At 36.0% G+C, this 19098-nt stretch overlaps 1 protein-coding gene and 1 long non-coding RNA gene across 8 annotated transcripts in view; both read left to right on the top strand.

Moving 5' to 3' along the window:
• LOC129745812 (SH3 domain-binding protein 5 homolog) overlaps positions 1-19098 on the top strand; it is a 132112-nt gene that overhangs the window by 82142 nt on the left and 30872 nt on the right. For 6 of the 7 annotated variants that reach the window (XM_055739170.1, XM_055739171.1, XM_055739169.1 and 3 more), the window contains one exon: positions 10674-10736. In XM_055739170.1, coding sequence (XP_055595145.1) covers positions 10674-10736 — 63 coding nt within the window. Of the gene's footprint in view, positions 1-4061; positions 4388-10673; positions 10737-19098 lie in introns of those variants that run through there. The other variant, XM_055739168.1, reaches the window with a different exon arrangement.
• LOC129745823 (uncharacterized) lies at positions 2262-2673 on the top strand. The gene is made up of 2 exons (XR_008737191.1): positions 2262-2400; positions 2462-2673. It is a non-coding gene; the product is annotated as an uncharacterized LOC129745823 (long non-coding RNA).

Raw genomic sequence — 19098 nt, 5'->3', positions numbered from 1 at the left:
CCTGGTCTCTGCAGTCGTACCGGCAGTCTACCGGGTCACAATCGTTAATGTACAAAGGAGGATCATCTGCTTGAGAAATCGAAAAAAAAAATTATTTTCAAAATTTGATCGAAAAATGTTAAAAATTACCTTCCCATTGATATTTTCTTATTGCGTTATTTCGTTGAGATCCTTCTCAGAAAGCCGCTAGAAAGATGCCCAACAAAAGAAGAAAAAAGGCGGTTGATTTCAAGATTGGCAGCATTCTGACGATTGAGTGGAAGCGTTATGAATAATGATCGAAATCACATCGATGGGACTCATTTTTATATTAATCAGGCGAATAATCTCAGGTTTAGATTTTTGTTATTTTCAACTGTTTCAGTGTAGTTCAAACTAGATAGGCACGGATTCTTATCTGTTTATTTTTGAAATTCATCAAAATTTTACTGGCTCTTTGCACATTGCTCTCAAAAGTGTTTCATCACTTAGCATCTGTTTGTTGTTGATACCTTACACTGTGATTGATGTAGAAGATTAAATTTGTGAGCATTTAAAATTCCTAGTTTCTTTTTAAAGAAGACAGTATTGATACTGAATTCCCGGGAAAATGATCCCGGCTTGCATTTCAAAGGGAAAACTAAGAGTACTTCAAGAAATATTATCAGTAGGAGGCTTGAAATCAATAGATTAACTAGCATTTTTTCATTCAGAAGACCCTTCAGAAGACCCTTCAGAAGACCCTTCAGAAGACCCTTCAGAAGACCCTTCAGAAGACCCTTCAGAAGACCCTTCAGAAGACCCTTCAGAAGACCCTTCAGAAGACCCTTCAGAAGACCCTTCAGAAGACCCTTCAGAAGACCCTTCAGAAGACCCTTCAGAAGACCCTTCAGAAGACCCTTCCTTCAGAAGACCCTTCCTTCAGAAGACCCTTCCTTCAGAAGACCCTTCCTTCAGAAGACCCTTCCTTCAGAAGACCCTTCCTTCAGAAGACCCTTCCTTCAGAAGACCCTTCCTTCAGAAGACCCTTCCTTCAGAAGACCCTTCCTTCAGAAGACCCTTCCTTCAGAAGACCCTTCCTTCAGAAGACCCTTCCTTCAGAAGACCCTTCCTTCAGAAGACCCTTCCTTCAGAAGACCCTTCCTTCAGAAGACCCTTCCTTCAGAAGACCCTTCCTTCAGAAGACCCTTCCTTCAGAAGACCCTTCCTTCAGAAGACCCTTCCTTGAGAAGACCCTTCCTTGAGAAGACCCTTCCTTGAGAAGACCCTTCCTTGAGAAGACCCTTCCTTCAGAAGACCCTTCCTTCAGAAGACCCTTCCTTCAGAAGACCCTTCCTTCAGAAGACCCTTCCTTCAGAAGACCCTTCCTTCAGAAGACCCTTCCTTCAGAAGACCCTTCCTTCAGAAGACCCTTCCTTCAGAAGACCCTTCCTTCAGAAGACCCTTCCTTCAGAAGACCCTTCCTTCAGAAGACCCTTCCTTCAGAAGACCCTTCCTTCAGAAGACCCTTCCTTCAGAAGACCCTTCCTTCAGAAGACCCTTCCTTCAGAAGACCCTTCCTTCAGAAGACCCTTCCTTCAGAAGACCCTTCCTTCAGAAGACCCTTCCTTCAGAAGACCCTTCCTTCAGAAGACCCTTCCTTCAGAAGACCCTTCCTTCAGAAGACCCTTCCTTCAGAAGACCCTTCCTTCAGAAGACCCTTCCTTCAGAAGACCCTTCCTTCAGAAGACCCTTCCTTCAGAAGACCCTTCCTTCAGAAGACCCTTCCTTCAGAAGACCCTTCCTTCAGAAGACCCTTCCTTCAGAAGACCCTTCCTTCAGAAGACCCTTCCTTCAGAAGACCCTTCCTTCAGAAGACCCTTCCTTCAGAAGACCCTTCCTTCAGAAGACCCTTCCTTCAGAAGACCCTTCCTTCAGAAGACCCTTCCTTCAGAAGACCCTTCCTTCAGAAGACCCTTCCTTCAGAGGACCCTGCCTTCAGAAGACCCTTCCTTCAGAAGACCCTTCCTTCAGAAGACCCTTCCTTCAGAAGACCCTTCCTTCAGAAGACCCTTCCTTCAGAAGACCCTTCCTTCAGAAGACCCTTCCTTCAGAAGACCCTTCCTTCAGAAAACCCTTCCTTCAGAAAACCCTTCCTTCAGAAGACCCTTCCTTCAGAAGACCCTTCCTTCAGAAGACTGCCCTTCCCAGTTATCAGTTTTTAATGGTAAAATGCTTTAGACTTCTAGATTACAATTTCGCTGAATAAATCTATCAGTTCGCAGCGGAATGGGCTCAGTACATATTTCACATTCAGGCGTCGAACACCGTGTCGAGTTGGAATGGATTCTCGTAGATTTCATCTCTTGCTTTGCATTTGTGCCATCATAATTCATCTCGCCAGTGGTGAAAACAATCTGAACTATGAGATAGGACAAAACGGTAACTCAAAACATAAACCTCCTTTAAGATGGTGCACTCAAAGGTAATCTTTCGATTTTAGACGCTGCAACTGCAACGACGGGTCAAGGGTTCAATGTTGCTGCTGATAGCCTGAGTCGTCTGAAGCGTCAAAGCTGTAATAAAGATGCCTGTCTCAAACAATGTCTAAGCCGAGGAAATTCCAACGGCTATTGTGTAGGCTCAATTTGCTCCTGTTCCGGTTTTTGAGCAGTATGTGATGAATGTGATGAATTAAGAACAATTTTGGAAAAATCTCTGTGTTTGAATCTACCCGAACATTAACGAATTCTTCACTTCCTGAAGTAATTGGAAAAGTGGCGGATTTCAATACAAATCTTGAAAAAAGAGTTGTTAAAAATGCAATCAGATCGAATCTAAAATTTAAATAGTCATAATTTAGTTCTGGTTTTAATGCTGCTGTTTTAAATGTTCCCTCCTGCTTCCATGGCGACCGTCATTTTTTTAAATAAATTTAATGTGCTTCGTATCACGATTTAGTTCAGGAAAACTATTTTTCGACGGTCGTCATTGGAGGAAATGAAAGGTTTAGTCAATTTACTTCAACAAAGTTATCTTCTCAAGAAGTATTCGCTTCAGTATTTTTGAAAAAAAAAACCTATATAACCAACAATTTTTTTTGTAAGAGTCGCGAAAGACAGAATGTCAAAACGGCAATAATGGAAAGAACGATATTTTTCTGTTCAAGAAAAAACTGCATTGTTTTTTTTTCAATTAACTGCTTTGAATGCATTTCGGAAATGTTGAGACAAGCTTTTCTACAAGAAACTTGTATGCAGCATTGCATACTTGTTAAGCAGATTTTAATTTTTCGCAATAATGTATGCAAGTTGATTATGTGAAAAATTTTAATTTCTTTTGAATAACTGCTGATTTTTTATTTAACGAAAGATATATAATTAAAAAACCACCGTCCAAAACTCTTTCAACTTAACTTCTCCTTCGTAAGTGCTAATGAAAACGACACATTTTTTGTGTATCGTCACAAAAAGATAACCTCTATAAGCTTGCCTCAAAAAGCAATGAAAGGGAGTCATTCATTCATCGTTCCCCGGGCAAATGAAAATGCAAAATACACCAGCGGGCTTTCACGATCGATCGAGAGTTGCAGTTCCACCCGAACGTTTGTTTAGCACCTTTATCTTATCAATGCGAACGGTCTGATTCCTCTGGTTCAACTCAAACCATCCACAGAGAAGAGGTCGTGACTCACTATTCAACAATATCAACAACGGGGTGATAACAGAAACGCTTTTGACGTAAAAAAAATTGTGCACTGACAAATGCACCTACCAAATACATTATTTTTAAATTAATTACCAAAATGCATATTTGCAATATTGATTTTTAAATCAGTTTGCATGAAATATTGCTTACAACAGATAGGACTTGTTTGAAATTAATTAAATTGAATGCAATATTGATTTTTTAGATGTGTTCAATGTGGCTTTCAAAATTTCAAATAATTTACAAATTTTCACAATTTATTGAACTCTTGATTGATTTTTGTTTTTTAAATTTTTCAAAGTGCACCGTCCCCGAATCTATGACAACTCCTCAGATGGTTTACTTTCGGTTTGGCGATATGGCAAACAGTCTCTGGTGAAGAGAGCACCGGAACCGATTCGTGGCAACGACCGGTCCCAGCAGTAGTGTATTGTTAATTTTGAGTCATTTTATCTGCGGTTGACGATTTCGGGAATTTTCCCTCGGGTTTTAAAGTTGTGTTATCTAAGGGATCATGATGCTGAAACCGACGGAAGCATCGTTGATCGTTGATTTTGTGACCGTGTGTGAGCAGTGGTACAAGCTGAATGCCGGTACCACTCGGATGCGTAATCGAGCCGTTCCGAGGGCGCCCTATCTGAACTACAAACTGCTGCTGCTGACCTGGAAGAAGGATTGTCTGCTGGAGAAGTATCGCAGCATGGGTGACACCAGTCATTTGGTTAGTTGATTTTAATATTTTTTTAAGCCTTTACTAAGGAGAAACAAGTCCTGGCGACACAATATGCTAGATCTCATAAGTTTGAGTCTGTTTCTGTGCCTCCAGGAATGGGTTCTGGAACTCAGCACCGGAATCGGTTGAGAAGACATTCTTTCGAGGTGAATTTTATCTGAACTTTTAGAAGTTTGACGTGAGACCACCTGATGGGTTCACCAAAGAACGGAAGGATCATTCTTTATGGCTTTCAGAGAGTATTGATGATTTTCAGTCACCTAACCCAGCAAACATTTAAGAAGGTATATCGCATGAATAACAGAATTATTCGAACAAATAAACCAGATGAAAAAATTGAATCAAAACTTACTTATTATATTCTTTTTTCGAACCGGTAGGGGAAGAGACCTGATAGAGTGGCAATTCAAGGAACGTCATTTATCGTAAATCAGTTGATTTTTAGATAGCTCAAATCGTTGATGTCGAATTGGCATATTCTCAACTTTTTGGAGACGTATTTACGAACTGACCAAACTGCTATCCGATTCATCTTTTTTTGGGCAAAGCTTGTCGTAAATGAATGATAGAAAATCACTTGATACCAAAGTGTTACGATGGTTATTGAAAATGTCCTTAGAGTCAATTTGGATTATCATTACAATTTCGTGTTAGCTGGGAAGCAGCAAACCATGTAAAATGCTCTCATATGATTTGTATTTTTTAAGCAATTGCCCGAGTAGTTATGTAAGCCATGTAAGTCGATCAAGCCATGATTAGTTACTGAGCTAAACGTCTTTTAAAGAGAACAGAATTCCCGGATCAAAGATTCTGGGTCCCCGTCTTCCTGTAGCACCGATATTGTCCTGAAGACGATATTGACGAGGTTTAGGCCACCATTGGAAACCATCCATGGAAGAGAACTTTTATTTATTTATGTATTGATTTGACTTTGGTAAATGGACCTTACAGACTTAGTATCTTAAGACTAAGGAAAGCTATTTCAAAACTACGTTTACAAATGTTAAAATCGAACAGTTGGTGTACTGAATTTAAACGTTCACAATATTTATCCAACGGGTGATTCCGGCTGTATGCAGTATGGTGATAGGGAATCTTCGTTTCTCTAAAACTGAATGTGCCCTCGTGTGGCCATCATGCCCTTTTTTCCCCTACTCTGGGTAGTGTAGTGCTTTTATACTTCAATTTTTTTGACGTAGAATTACGTCTTACGGCAAAACTATAGGGGGACAAATTGAAATTTGCGAACGAGTCTCGCGTTACGAAAAACGCCTCTTTAACGGACATCACATCTAAAAGGATTATGACGTCATCACCAACGCCTGCTTTGATGGGCTTTGTTTTTCCCTACCATTGGGCTTCAGTGGGGATGGACCCCAGTGGCAGGGATCCGCATCCTACATGTCATAGCATGTCGCGTTGTCAGACAGGATATGTTGCATTGTGTATTTACATAGTCGAATTATGTTGCATGATCGGATTATGTTGCATAGTCAAATTATGTCACTTGGTCGATTATGTTGCATGGTTGGATTATGTCACATGGTCCAATTATGTTGCATGATCGGATTATGTCACATGGTCCAATTATGTTGCATTATCAGATTAGTTGCATGGTCAGATTATATCACAAGGTAAATTATGTTTCATGGTCGGATTATGTCACATGGTTTTTATTTTTTTTTTATTTCGTCTTTGGTTTAAATTACCGTACAGACTGATAACTTTAAACTAAGAAATTCTGCTTAAATCTAATTTAAAACGATGTTTGCACATATTAAAATTATACAAATGATACACTAAATTAAAAAGTTCACAACACTTGTCAATAGGATGGTTTTGATCATAAGCAGTACGGTGGTGAGGTATTGAAAGAAACTGACGTTGTCGAAGTGTTCTCGTTGGTACATAAATATTAACACGTTGTAGAATGTAAGCACAGTCAATACGGTTGGTCAATCTGTCGAATATAAAACCTTGCTGCAGCTCGATGCGACGCTTTTCGAGTGAGGTTAGGCATATCAGTGCACACCTTTCCTCATACGGCGGTAGTTGGATCGGGTCATTCCAGGGAAGTCGCCGTAGAGCGTATCTTAAGAAACAGCGTTGAACTCGTTCAAGACGGTGGTATTGTGTCCTTTGAGCTGGAGCCCACACCTGGACGGCGTACTCCATGATGCTACGTACTGATGCATAGTATATGGCTTTCAATGCGTAAACGTCATCAAAATCCTTGGTGTAGCGACGCAGGAATCCGAGAGCAGCGAATCCTTTTGCAGAAGTAAGCGCGACATGTTCAGCGAATGTGAGCCTGTTGTCGACCTTCACTCCGAGGTCGAGGATAGACTTCATGCTCTCCAGCCTTACTCCGGTTAGTTGGTAGTCAAAAAGGATCGTTCTTCTTGCACGAGAAAAGTTTATAACCTTGCATTTCTTCGCGTTGGCTAGCATTCCGTTTAAGCGGCACCACTCATCTAGTCTAGCGATGTCAGCTTGAAGGGCCAAACAGTCAACAGTGTTATGAATCTTCCGGAAAATCTTCAGATCATCGGCGTAGAGGAGTGTATCGGACTGAAGTGTTGAGCACAGGTCATTCACGAAGATTATAAATAGCAGAGGTCCGAGGTGGCTCCCCTGAGGAACTCCAGACGGTGTGGTGAACATTCGTGAGCGCGTGTTTCGAATTCTGGTGAAAGCCTGACGATCGGTTAGATACGACGCAATCCACTCGAGTGCCCAAGCCGGGAATCCTAGTCGATTCAACTTTGCGACCAGTATTTTGTGCGGCACACGGTCGAAAGCTTTGGCAAAGTCAATATTGACTGAATCTACCTGGCAACCTGGTAACCTTTCTCCATGCTTTTATTCAGTGAACTTACGTAGCACATCAAATTTGTAACTGTTGACCTTTTCTTGACGAAACCATGTTGATATTTCGAGATCAAAGGTTTAACAGCGGCATACATTCGCTCGTGCATAAGTATTTCGAAGATCTTTGACATTGAATTTAAAATCGATATTGGCCGGTAGTCTCCATGCATTAGGAAACGATCTTTCGGTTACCGATCGATTAAGGATACTGCAAATCGGGACGGATAAAGATGCAGCACAATGTTTCAGAAGAGCGGGAGGTATTTTATCTGGACCAGAACCTTTAGAAGGATCGACTGTGGACAACTTTTCATAAATATCCTGTTCAGTGAAGCACGGTGAGGGCAAATTTGTAACAATTATTTTGCACGATTGGATTATGTCACATGGTCCAATTATGTTGCATGATCGGATTATGTCAAATGGTCGATTATGTTGCATGATCAGATAATGTTGCATGATCAGCACATGGTTGCAATTATGCAGCAATTATGTTGCATGATCGGATTATGTCACATGGTCCTGTTAAATAGCCATTGTCAGATTATGTTGCATGATCGGATAATGTCACATGGAATTGATTATGTCACATGATCAATTATGTTGCATGATCAATTATGTTGCATGATCGGATAATGTCACATGTTCTGATTCTATTGCACGATAGGATTGTAATATGTTCGATTATGTAGCATGGTTCGATTATGTTGCATGATCGGATCATGTTACATGGTCGATTGTGTGGCATGGTCAGACTATATCACATAGTTGAATTATGTCACAGGGTCGATTATAAAACATGGTTGAATTATGTTGCATGGTCAGATTTTGTCACATGGTCAGATTTTGTCACATAGTCCGATTATGTTGCATGATTTGTCACAAAGTTGGATTATGTCACATGGTCGGATTATGTTTTATGATCGGATTATGTTACTTGTTTATGTCACATGGTCTGATTATGTTTCATGGTCGAATTATGTCCATGAACAATATTACGTGAACGTGAGAAAATGACCACTTAAATTTTTTTTTGCGTTCGCCTTCATTCCGTTTAAGCGAAGCCATCAAATTCGCTAAGCATTTTCCTAAAGAGTTTTAGATCGTCCGCATACATCAGCGTGTCAGATTGAAGCGTTGCACACAAGTCAATAACAAAAATGAAAAATAATAGAGGTCCGAGGTGACTACCTTCCGGTACTCCAGACGGCGTCTCAAATTTCTGCAAATTTCTCGTTCCTCTTCTGGAACTAGAGAGCTATTCAGAAGAGGGACGAAGTTCTTGAAGTGGTCTTAACTGTGATCGAAGTTTCTATGAAAGAATTAAAGAAAATAATTTTCAGGAAAGAAACCTAGTAAAAACGTTTGCTCAAAGTCAAAACCCAAAGACCTTGTAAAAGACCTGCTGGCGATAGAACAGGTTCCAGGAATTGCTGATGGTCCAAATTGGTTTCCTTGGGTCAAGGCCAACCTATTGGCTTGAGAGACCTAAGACCCCAGAACTAGCGAAAACAACAAGAAGAGTCGAATCTCAAATCTATTGCAAATTTGTGATCCAAAAACAGGATACAGTGGACTAAGTGACACAATTTTTGATTGATCATGTGAGCTTCATAAAGTACCATAACAGATCACGTCACCTAGCAACTCTGTCCGACTTGCAGCGACATGGGGGAGTAGACTGAGTCGATTTGGGGTCATTTTTGAATTTTTCAAACCCTGGGGTCTTAAAAGCCCTGCGTTTGTTCAAAACTTATCCATGATTTTTGGCAGAATTTTTGAGTAACGTTTACATGAGTAAATTTCTCTTAAGGTCTGCATGGGAAAATTCATTATTTTGTACTGAAAAACCCACATTATTTTTGTTTCTTTTGTGGAACCGAGCCAGCTGATGGTTTTTGTGCCAATTTATAAATCTTTTAAAGGAAACTTATCGCTGAACAACTTTGTTGAAGACCGTAACTTCGTTTCTTATTAGGCAAAAAAGTTATTAGCTGTTTAACAAGGGTAGGTCTTTTCGCAATGATAAACAATAAATTCAATTGACATCACTGCTAGGTGCCTAGCGAGGTTTTACATGAAAAGTAGACATGCAGTACTTCGCGAGACTTGAACCGCTTCTCGCTGTTTACAGTTTTTCGAGTCTTCTTAAGGTTCTGCTTAACTATCGCCCAATGTTTTTCGAATGGGTGTAGTTCTGGTGTGTTGGGACGTTGGTTCTTATGCTTGGGCACAACCGAATTTTTTTTAGCGCATAATGGCAGGAGGATGCCAAATCCGGCCAAAAAAGCACAGACATGAGACAAGTCATGTTTCTTAATGAAAGGCAGCAAACGCTTCTGAAGACACTCTTTCACGTAAATTTTCTATTTAATAGTCCCGGTCGCTTTTCAAGCTACAGGTACAGAGCTATCTGTAGTCAAACGAGATATTTCTTGGCAAACTTTGAAAGTTTCATATGCTCTAAAATGTCTGTCACCTTTCCCCTTCAGGTTGCTGTATAATATTTACTCTTGTCCAGGAAGCTTTCTGAAGTCTGCCTTGGCGTAGGTTTCGTCGTCCATTACCACGCAATCGAACTTTGTTAACAATGTAGTATACAGCTTTAGAGATCTTGTTTTTGCTGTAAGGCTTTGCTTATCGTTGCGATTTGGAGTCACTACCTTCTTATAAGTCTGGATCTTTTTGTAAGGTTGTAGACGATATTTCCAACTTATTTGTGACATCTCGAACGGAGAGGACAATACTGACAAGCTTATATTCAAGGACTTGTAACCTAGCTTGTACACAAAAACTCTTGTTGCCTACGTCCAGGCGTTCAATGCTCCGTTAAAAACCATTGTAAATGGCATCGACTGTCTAGTGATCACAAACGCATTATTGTACCAATTCCCAGGTTAGCTCTAGATGGATCGAAAAACCCCAAAATGTTCGTTCATCAATTATTTGATTGTACCAGTCCATTTATTCCACGTTTATTCTACATCATCGTTTCCCTGAAGCCATTAAGCCGGCTCGCTCGGGCTGACTGCCAATTGCTTAATTGCGTTTTGAAAATGGGCCCAACTCGAGTGGACCAGCTCAAATTTTTATGCATCACGTTAGCCCAAATAAGCCGATCCGAACGAAAAAAAGAGATCCTGAAACGACGAGCCTGCCAGCCAATCCAGTTTAATTGGGTAAATTTGATTACACCGGTATCATACCGTTGACCATTCTCGGATAAAATGGTATGATGCTCGGACGAACGACAGTGCAGGGCAAAATTAAGCTAATGAATGTTGGCAGAGAGCTCTCGGAGCTTTATCGTTTTATATTAATGTCTAGCTATCTATGTAGCTGTGCCTTCTCTAAAATGGAAGATGAACTTATTTGCGTCTTTTTTTCTCTTCTCTTTTTGCAGATCGAACTGGAAAATCTCAACACCGCAACCGATGACATTAACAAGCTGGAAATCGAACTGGAGGTGAGTGAATACTATTTTTCTTCGACGTTTTTCTCTACCTTATCAGATATCTCTATATTTCTTTGAACCAGATCAGTTCAAGAGAAAAACGCATAAAATAACATCATTGTTTTTTTTTATTTGTAAGAAAACAGTTAACTGACTAAGAGTAAATTCCTACCGGTTGAAACAAATATGTAGGAAGTAGGTGTATTGTGTAACGACGAGTCACCTGAAACTCGCAGTACTTTTATTATTGAAAAGTACTACACTTCCTCATCGTGCTCTTTTCTCCATTTGTCTCTGTCTCGACAAAAGGTGTTTATTATTGTGCAGTTTCACTACGAAAGTTACCTAACCAAAACCGGGACCGGTAAAATGCACGACGATAAAACGTACCCAGCGAGCCAAGACCGAGAGAGACCTTTAAGTAGACGTGTGTTACTTGCACTTAAGTATCTATTTATGTATTATGGTGCACTCTCACGTTTGTGTGTGCTATCGATGAATGAAATGGTTTTCCACGTTCAGAGAGAGAAATAGGTGATTCACATACCTTAAATGGCTAAAAACTAGTTGTGCGTCTCGATGATGTCAATATTGTTTTTTCTGTTGATATTCAATATTAAAAAAAAACATCGAATGAAAACAAACGACCTGACTAACGGCGTGTGGGAAATTTTTTTTTGGTAGATGTCAAATCATATTCGAATGCTTCTGCATACGTTTTTTTTATAACTTACGAAAGCCAGCATCGATAAAAAAATCACTTTGATAGAAAAAAATCAATTTACGAACATGTGTGCAATTTACGAACAAGTGAACAAACAGCAATCATTACCAGTTTCATTGCTACTTGCAAGCGATTACTGCTTTGAAGCTGTTTATTTTCTTTTTTTTTTTTATATAAAAAACATTTCAACGATCGGTTAAAACTTGTTTTTACACTCGGTTCGTTATACCTATCACTAGTAACTGTGTTAATTTAACGCACGAACAAAGTGCTACATGTTGAGCAATAACAAAATAATACCATATGAGATATTTTTAAATGCTTTTTTTGCCTATCTTACAAAAAGGTATAGTTATCAGTCAATTTGGGAGATCATTAATTATGGGTCCTAGACATACTTTTATAGGTTACCTATCGAATCAGCTCCAAAAGTTCTGACGATGTCTGTGTATTTGTATGTACTTTAGTGTGAATTTTGTGCCCTATGTTCTCGACGTTTTTGCGAAACTGGATTACACAATTAAAATGATTTTTATGTTAATAATGGATTGTTTTTTTTCACAATCTATAAAAGAACGTAGAAACAAATTTGTTTCAAATTTCATAAAAATATCATAAAAATGATCACTCCAAAAAACGTCTCTATTTGGCTTGCTAGCAACATCCAGCAATCACTAATCAAGGGGATCGTAAATATGACGTCAAATTATACATGACGTCATAGACACGAAGGGAGAAAATAGCAACCTTCACTCCCACCAGCTGTGTCATATATACACATTTTTTCTCTATTATAAAGATTTTTCAACGCCAATACAGATAAGATACAGATACAGATTTTATACAGATTTCCATACCCTCATACAGATTTTCAAAAATGCAGTCGAACCTAGATAAGCGAGAAAGTTCTATAAGTGGGAGGAATCAGCAGGTCCCAAGCTTTTTACAGCTTGGGTGACTTCTCACTCATTAAGTGAGAATGTAAACTTCTATGAGCGAGAATCCTTTTCCTGGTTAGACTTAGCAAATTAGAGAAAATCCCATTTTTGTACTGAAGTTTTGATTCCAAAATGACATTCTGATACCAATAATAAATAAAGTAATAAGCATTCACAGTAATTTTCGAGAAATATTTATTGTTCCATAATGAAACTAACTCGAGAAAACTTCGAATTCCATCTTTCTAACAAATCAGTGGATTTTGATCAAATATACACGCTTTTCTGTATCACATAAATGCATATATGTATATGTTCCTGACCTTCTCTAAAAGAGTACCTGGATAAGTGAGAAACCTCATTAAGCGAAAAAAACAGTTCAGTCCCTTAGATTCCCGCTTATCCAGGTTTGACTGTAAATAATAAAATTACCTGCTAATGCACTTCCTTTGGGCTAATCAATTAATCAAAATTTATGAAAAGTGCACATTATAATACGTCACAAAATACAATCATTCTTAACAAGAAATGATTACCAGGCTTCGAAAATTTAGCAAAGTACCACGTAAGTTGCGATAAGCCAATTAATATGAAATGAAATTTCTTTGAACTTTTCATCTAGGGCTGGATGTTCTTTAAGTTTGTCACTGATAGGAATTATAAGTTAGAATCTTTTTGAGAATTAGATCAAAAACTCAAATTTCTAATCTGAAACAAATTTTTCAAAATAAAGTTCCGTCGTTAAATTATCATTAAAAAACTTTATATTTTTATTTATCATACAAGATTGTAACTAAAAGTAAATTTCAACTTGTCTTACTAAGATGAAAGTTTAAAATTTTAAGTGAGTTTAACAAGTTCATTAAGTTCATACTCATAAATACATGTAAAAAAAGCTTGAAATATTTAACCTTAATCTCATTTAGATAAAAAAAAATTCAAAAGTTCAGAGTGGTTCAGGTTCTTCAGGTTCAGGTTTAACTGTTAAAGATTAGAAATTTATATGTTTTATTCGAATTCAAATTTCACGTAAGTCTCGATTCTCGATTATCAATTTATATTCTGATTCTGGTTTTTCCAAATTGAAAATTTTAGATGAGTGAATTACATTCAAATTTTGGAAACATGATTATTCTATAAGATAATATTTAGTCTTTCATTCATAATTTAAATTCTAAATTCTAAATCAGATGCTAAAGTAAATAAAAAAAAATTCTCAACTATAATCTTATATCGTTAAGAACCAATTACGAGATATTATAAATATCTCTTTCCACTTAAGATACTTAGAAAAAAAAAATTAAAGTGTAAATTTTAGAATGTCTCAACGTTCTAGAAAATGCCAATGCTAATAAAATGCCAAACTTGTGAAGTTTGGTCTAAGGTTGTCGAAATACAATCATTCAATTTAAGATTTTCTTCGAATGAATTCGCAAGATGTCTTACTAAAAATCTGATCCGTTTGAAATTCATTAAAATTGTGAATGCAAGAATTATTTGCTGATTATGATTTTCGTCATAATCAAGGAAAGTATTTTATATTTTGCATTGAGATTTAGAATTTTTATTGAGGTGGCTCCTGATTTTGAATTCCTTGAATTTAGTTCCTAGGTCAAAATTGCATTTATCTTATAATCTTAATCGAAATGTTTATCGGGTTTCAAATTTGTTGTCAAGGATTAAATTTGAGTGCACTTTCTTAATTCCAAACTAATACAAATAAAAAAAATTTAAGTTTTTTTTAAATAACCAGTTTTTAATAAACAGTTGAATCATCGAATTCTGCCTCGCAAATCAAATTTTCATTGATATTTTGCAAACCAAGAAAAACCTTTAAAACGTAAAATTTTCAAAGAATTATATTATTTTTTTACATGAGATTGCAAAATACAATCTTAACAATGACCATCACTTTTCGAAAACTTGATACATTTTAAGATTAATAAAAATCTCTTAAAAATATGCAACATTCATGACTTGGTGTACTTATTTTCTCATATAATTAACAAGTGTATCAATTAAGATTAGGTCTATTTATGGCAAAATTGATACCGAATATTGCTACGATAATAAATTCACCCATGACTGACAATTTTTGTAAAAAGATTTACTTCGAACGTCGTTAACACAATTTTAAATAGCATATTTGGCAAAAAAAATTAAAACACACCTAAAAATGAAAGTTTTATTTCCAATACGGAAAAATACAGATTTTGTAGTGAGCTGATACAGATTTTTCAAAAATCTATGTGGCAACCTTGAATCTCACTCAGATTTGCTGTCATCATGACGAAAAACTGTGTAGGAGGAAAGAGAAAGCTTTCATTATAAGTCAGTCCAATTAATTTTATTTCTTTACCGTTTCAGTTAACAACTGAACCAGTAGCAAAAAAGTTTTGGAGCCGAAGCTCCAGTTCATAAAACATAAATATGGTTTTTCACCAAGGCGTACGACCAGCGTTGCCACATAAAAATATGAATTTTTATGCTTAAGAATCTTTTTTTTCTGTATAGAATCTCCAAAATTTGTATCGAAACCTTTATCGCTCATTTGGATGCAGAATACTTCAAAAAGTAGGAATGAATGATAAACTCATTGAAACATGAAATCATAATTCAAGGTTTAATATTTTTGAATATTGAATAAATATAACAAAGTTGTACTTAACCTTTCATTTAATGATTTTTCATTTTTCCTCAAAAGTCATTTTAAACAGTTGGGAATGATGAGTTCATCAAGAAAAACAATTAAAATAAACAACGATTTTTCACCTTTCCCATAGGGATGGGATGAATCATCCAATAGGATGAAAATCCCTGAAAAAAAAAACCTTTTTAATTGTTGCAAATTTGTTACTTTATGAAACGAAGGGCTCAAGTCTTAAAATTTCTCGCATTTAAATAAAAATTAAAGGTACCTTTTCTAAAAATGATAAATTAAAAGCAACATTGAGAAATTTCTACTTCGAATGTAAACTTGAGATTAATGTTTAATGTTGGAATAAATATTTTTAGTTACAAATAAACATGTTCGCTGGAGTCCTCAATTTTCGTCTATTAATCTTTAGCTGTGTCAATTGCGATGCTCAAATATACAATTTGGGACATTTCTCTCGCTTTAAGTTAAATTTGCTAAAAACTAAATTTTTCAAAAACAATATTAAAACAATCTGTTATTTTCTTTTTTTTTTAAATATGACCAAATTTGTTAAGTTGTCTACTTTTCTTACCGAAAAACAAGAACAGTGTCTACATCCAAATCAAGAGTTTCGAAAAGTAGCAATTTTCGACACTATTTGGAAAACAGTATCAAACAGTACTGTTGATTCGGTAGGAAAAGCAGATCTTTATGCAGCCATAGTTCGTTTTGAAAAATTGATATTTTAGTGCAAAGTTGTTTTTTCAGGTTAAAAAACTTGATTCTGAAGGGTATTTTGCGGTTTTGCAAAAAAAAAAAAAAATTGTGTATGAAACCCATTACAGAATTCGATTTTTTCCTCGCTCGACGTTATTATCTAGCCATAAATTTACGACTTGTCCTGGAAAAATCCGCCATTTGAAACTTATTGCATGAATAACTATTACAGTAAGCAGTGTATTCGAAAAAATGCAACACTTTGTTTTGCGAATAACGTTTGAATGCATAGCTTATAATGTTATGTGTACGTAATCGAGAATTTGATGACAATTTGTCAAGTGGTTTTTGGAATAGCGCTCAATACTGAAGATCATTGACAAATTTGGGCAGAATCGAGAAAAATCCACGAAAGTTCCAGTGGGAGACCCAAAAACAGCTGGAAATCAACTATTTGACCAAAATTCACATGGTAAGTTGTTTAAGAAGTTTTAGAGAATTCCAATAGTGAGCTCAAATTATAAATTAACCCTTCGTTTCATAAAGTAACAAATTTGCAACAAATAATTAAAGCTGTTGTAAATTATGCAGAAATTCAAATAGTCAACTTTTTTCTTCATGGCAATCATATTTCTAACTTCAAGATACGGTTCAATTTAAAAAAATGATTTCCGAGTATATATGTATAATATAGACCATCTTCAATCTGAAAAATATTAACAATTCATATTTTTCAGAAGGCTTATTTTTCAGAATTTTGACCTAGTCCAATTCGCACCGAGGAAAAAAAATTGACTGGAAAAAATATTTTCGCATTTTCAGTATTGCAATTAACACAATTGAATACAATATGGAGATTTTAAATTTTTGTCTGATATAATGGCCTTTTATTAATTGTTGCAAATTTGCAACATCATGCAACGGTAGCACCTTTAGTTACGTATATTGGCTACAAAGTGTGTTTTCGAAAGTTTCATCGTTTAAACAGTGTATATGATTTCCGATGAAAGTATTATCATTTTAATGTTATATTATCATGTTATCGAGACATTTTTAAAAATAATGCAGATCCATTATCCTCAAACTGCACAAAATGGCCACCAACTGTGGAAATATGGGAAAAACAGTTAAAAATCCTTTTGACTAGATCATCAACCATTCGTATCATAAAGTAAAAAAAATGGCATTAATTACGAAATCTCGTTAGAAATCCTGCATAAAGGTTGAAAAATTGTATTTCTAAAGGGTCACATATGTATGTATGTTGTATGTTGGTTATCCACCATGGGTGCACGGATTCACTGCAGTTTCTGCTTAAGTATGTTTTCAAATGTATTCTCAGATTATTAAGTTCGATAATATATTTCCAAAGGGTCACATTTAGTACAAATTTGTGACTTTTGAGTAGATGAAGTTTTTGTAGTAATAGTTTGAATCTATAATTTTTCAAATACAACTAGCGGTGTGTTTCTATGATTTTAAATATTATATTTTCTGATCCCCTGGAAAGATTTTCTGGGTTCGAAATAAATACATTCGCATTTTTAGTAAATTCATTATTAACAAATTTTTTTCCATACTAGTACATTGAATTTTTAAATGCAAATGCATTATATGTTCTCAACATTATACAATGTAGTACACTAGTTTGTAACATGAGTTCCATAATGTGCTTCAATTACTTTTTATCATTTAAACAGTATTAATGTTTTCAGAACTTATGTGATAAGGAAACGATGCATGATGGTGAAATATCAGTTTCATTTTAGTTCTACTTAGAATTCCGTTAACTATTCTGAATGTGTACCATCGGAAAATCGTTTTCGATATTGAACCCTAAACGTTCCCCTTCCCTCTTCGAAATTAGAATCAAAGCTAACAGTTGAGTCACCGCAACTATTACGGCTCCTTCCTCTACTAACATGGGTTAAATAGTGATCCACTCGGCAAAATGAAACTTATAAGTAAATTGCCTTAATAAAAAAAACCTATGATTAAAAAAAATCAAAAAAAGTTATATGAGTGCATTTTGAAGGTATTTTATCCATCGGTTTTCTTTATTAAGAAATATTGTTTTTTTTTTGTTTTTTTATTATTGGTGTTTCAATAAACAATGCAAATTGTTTCTTCAACAATTTGTGTTTCCTGATTTTACTTGGTTCATTGCAAATAAGTGTACTATGTACAACAATCACTTTTTCTGTTATAATGGTTTTACAATTCGTTGTTGTCAGCCGAGAATGAACTTTTTTTTTAGATTGTGTTATATTGCGCTTAAGAACCATGAACACGAAGATCATAAAACCACATAAAAATGAAGTTACTGAAAAAGAACTGGAGATTTGTCAATCTAATTAGATAATCTCAATAATAGATGTAAGCACATACTTAGGAAGAAACTGCGGTGAATCCATGCACCCATGGTGCCAGTATACATAGGTTCTACCCCCAGCTAAATGGTGTCCAGGCACTAGGTTTACGAAGTTTTTGAGCTAAAACTATGGTTAGTGCAAGATAAACTAAGAGTAAACATTTATATCTACCTGTCTTGTGTGAGGAACAAAAAGGTATAACCATTTCATGTTGTTGCAAATTTGCAACAATTAATATTTTGGCTATATACTCGGAATGTGTAAAAAATATATTTTTTCATTGTTTTTCCCTTCATGTACTCATCATTGCGCACTATTAATAATTTTTTGAAGAAAAAATAAAAAATCATGAAATGAAGGGTTAAAGGCGAAGATTATTGATTCTATGGAATGAGAGGAATGTGTGAAATTTTTTCGAGCTCAATCCGAAAATATGAATACTTCCTCTATTCATTAAAAAGTGTAATTTTTCTGACTGGTTCGTCTAGCTGACTTATAAATAGACCTGGCTTAAACTCTACAAGGTAGAAAAAATGCTCACCGGTAAAATAAAGAAAATGCTGTGGTCAAATCGTGTGCAAAATATTTGGACTTCTTGTGGGGAAATGTTTTGAAAAGTTCGTAATGGACAGCAAAACGAACTCTATATAGCACCCGGCAGGATTCCAATTTCCCAGAAATAAACAAGGAGAAAAAAAATTTAAAAATTTAATGTCTAATACACTAAAGATCTGTAGAAACTATAAAATAACGTAGTCTTTCATAACGAACTGCCTCCAAATGCGACCGTTTTCTCTGAAAACCACTTCAATAGGTCCAACAAAGTTTAAACTCTGTTTAAGTTGGATTACGCAAAAACGATAGTGGAGTGATAAAAACTCAGATATGTTGTTTTTGTGCCGAAGGAGGACAATCGGTTGAATTTGGCATAACGTCGATCAAAATCTAAATTTCGAGTTGTTTTGGAAGTCAAGCTTCAGGAAAC

Source organism: Uranotaenia lowii, chromosome 2 (assembly GCF_029784155.1).
Source record: "Uranotaenia lowii strain MFRU-FL chromosome 2, ASM2978415v1, whole genome shotgun sequence".
NCBI classification, from domain to species: domain Eukaryota; kingdom Metazoa; phylum Arthropoda; class Insecta; order Diptera; family Culicidae; genus Uranotaenia; species Uranotaenia lowii.
Note: the sequence above shows the minus strand (reverse complement) of the source record. Positions and strands in the feature narration are given on the sequence as shown.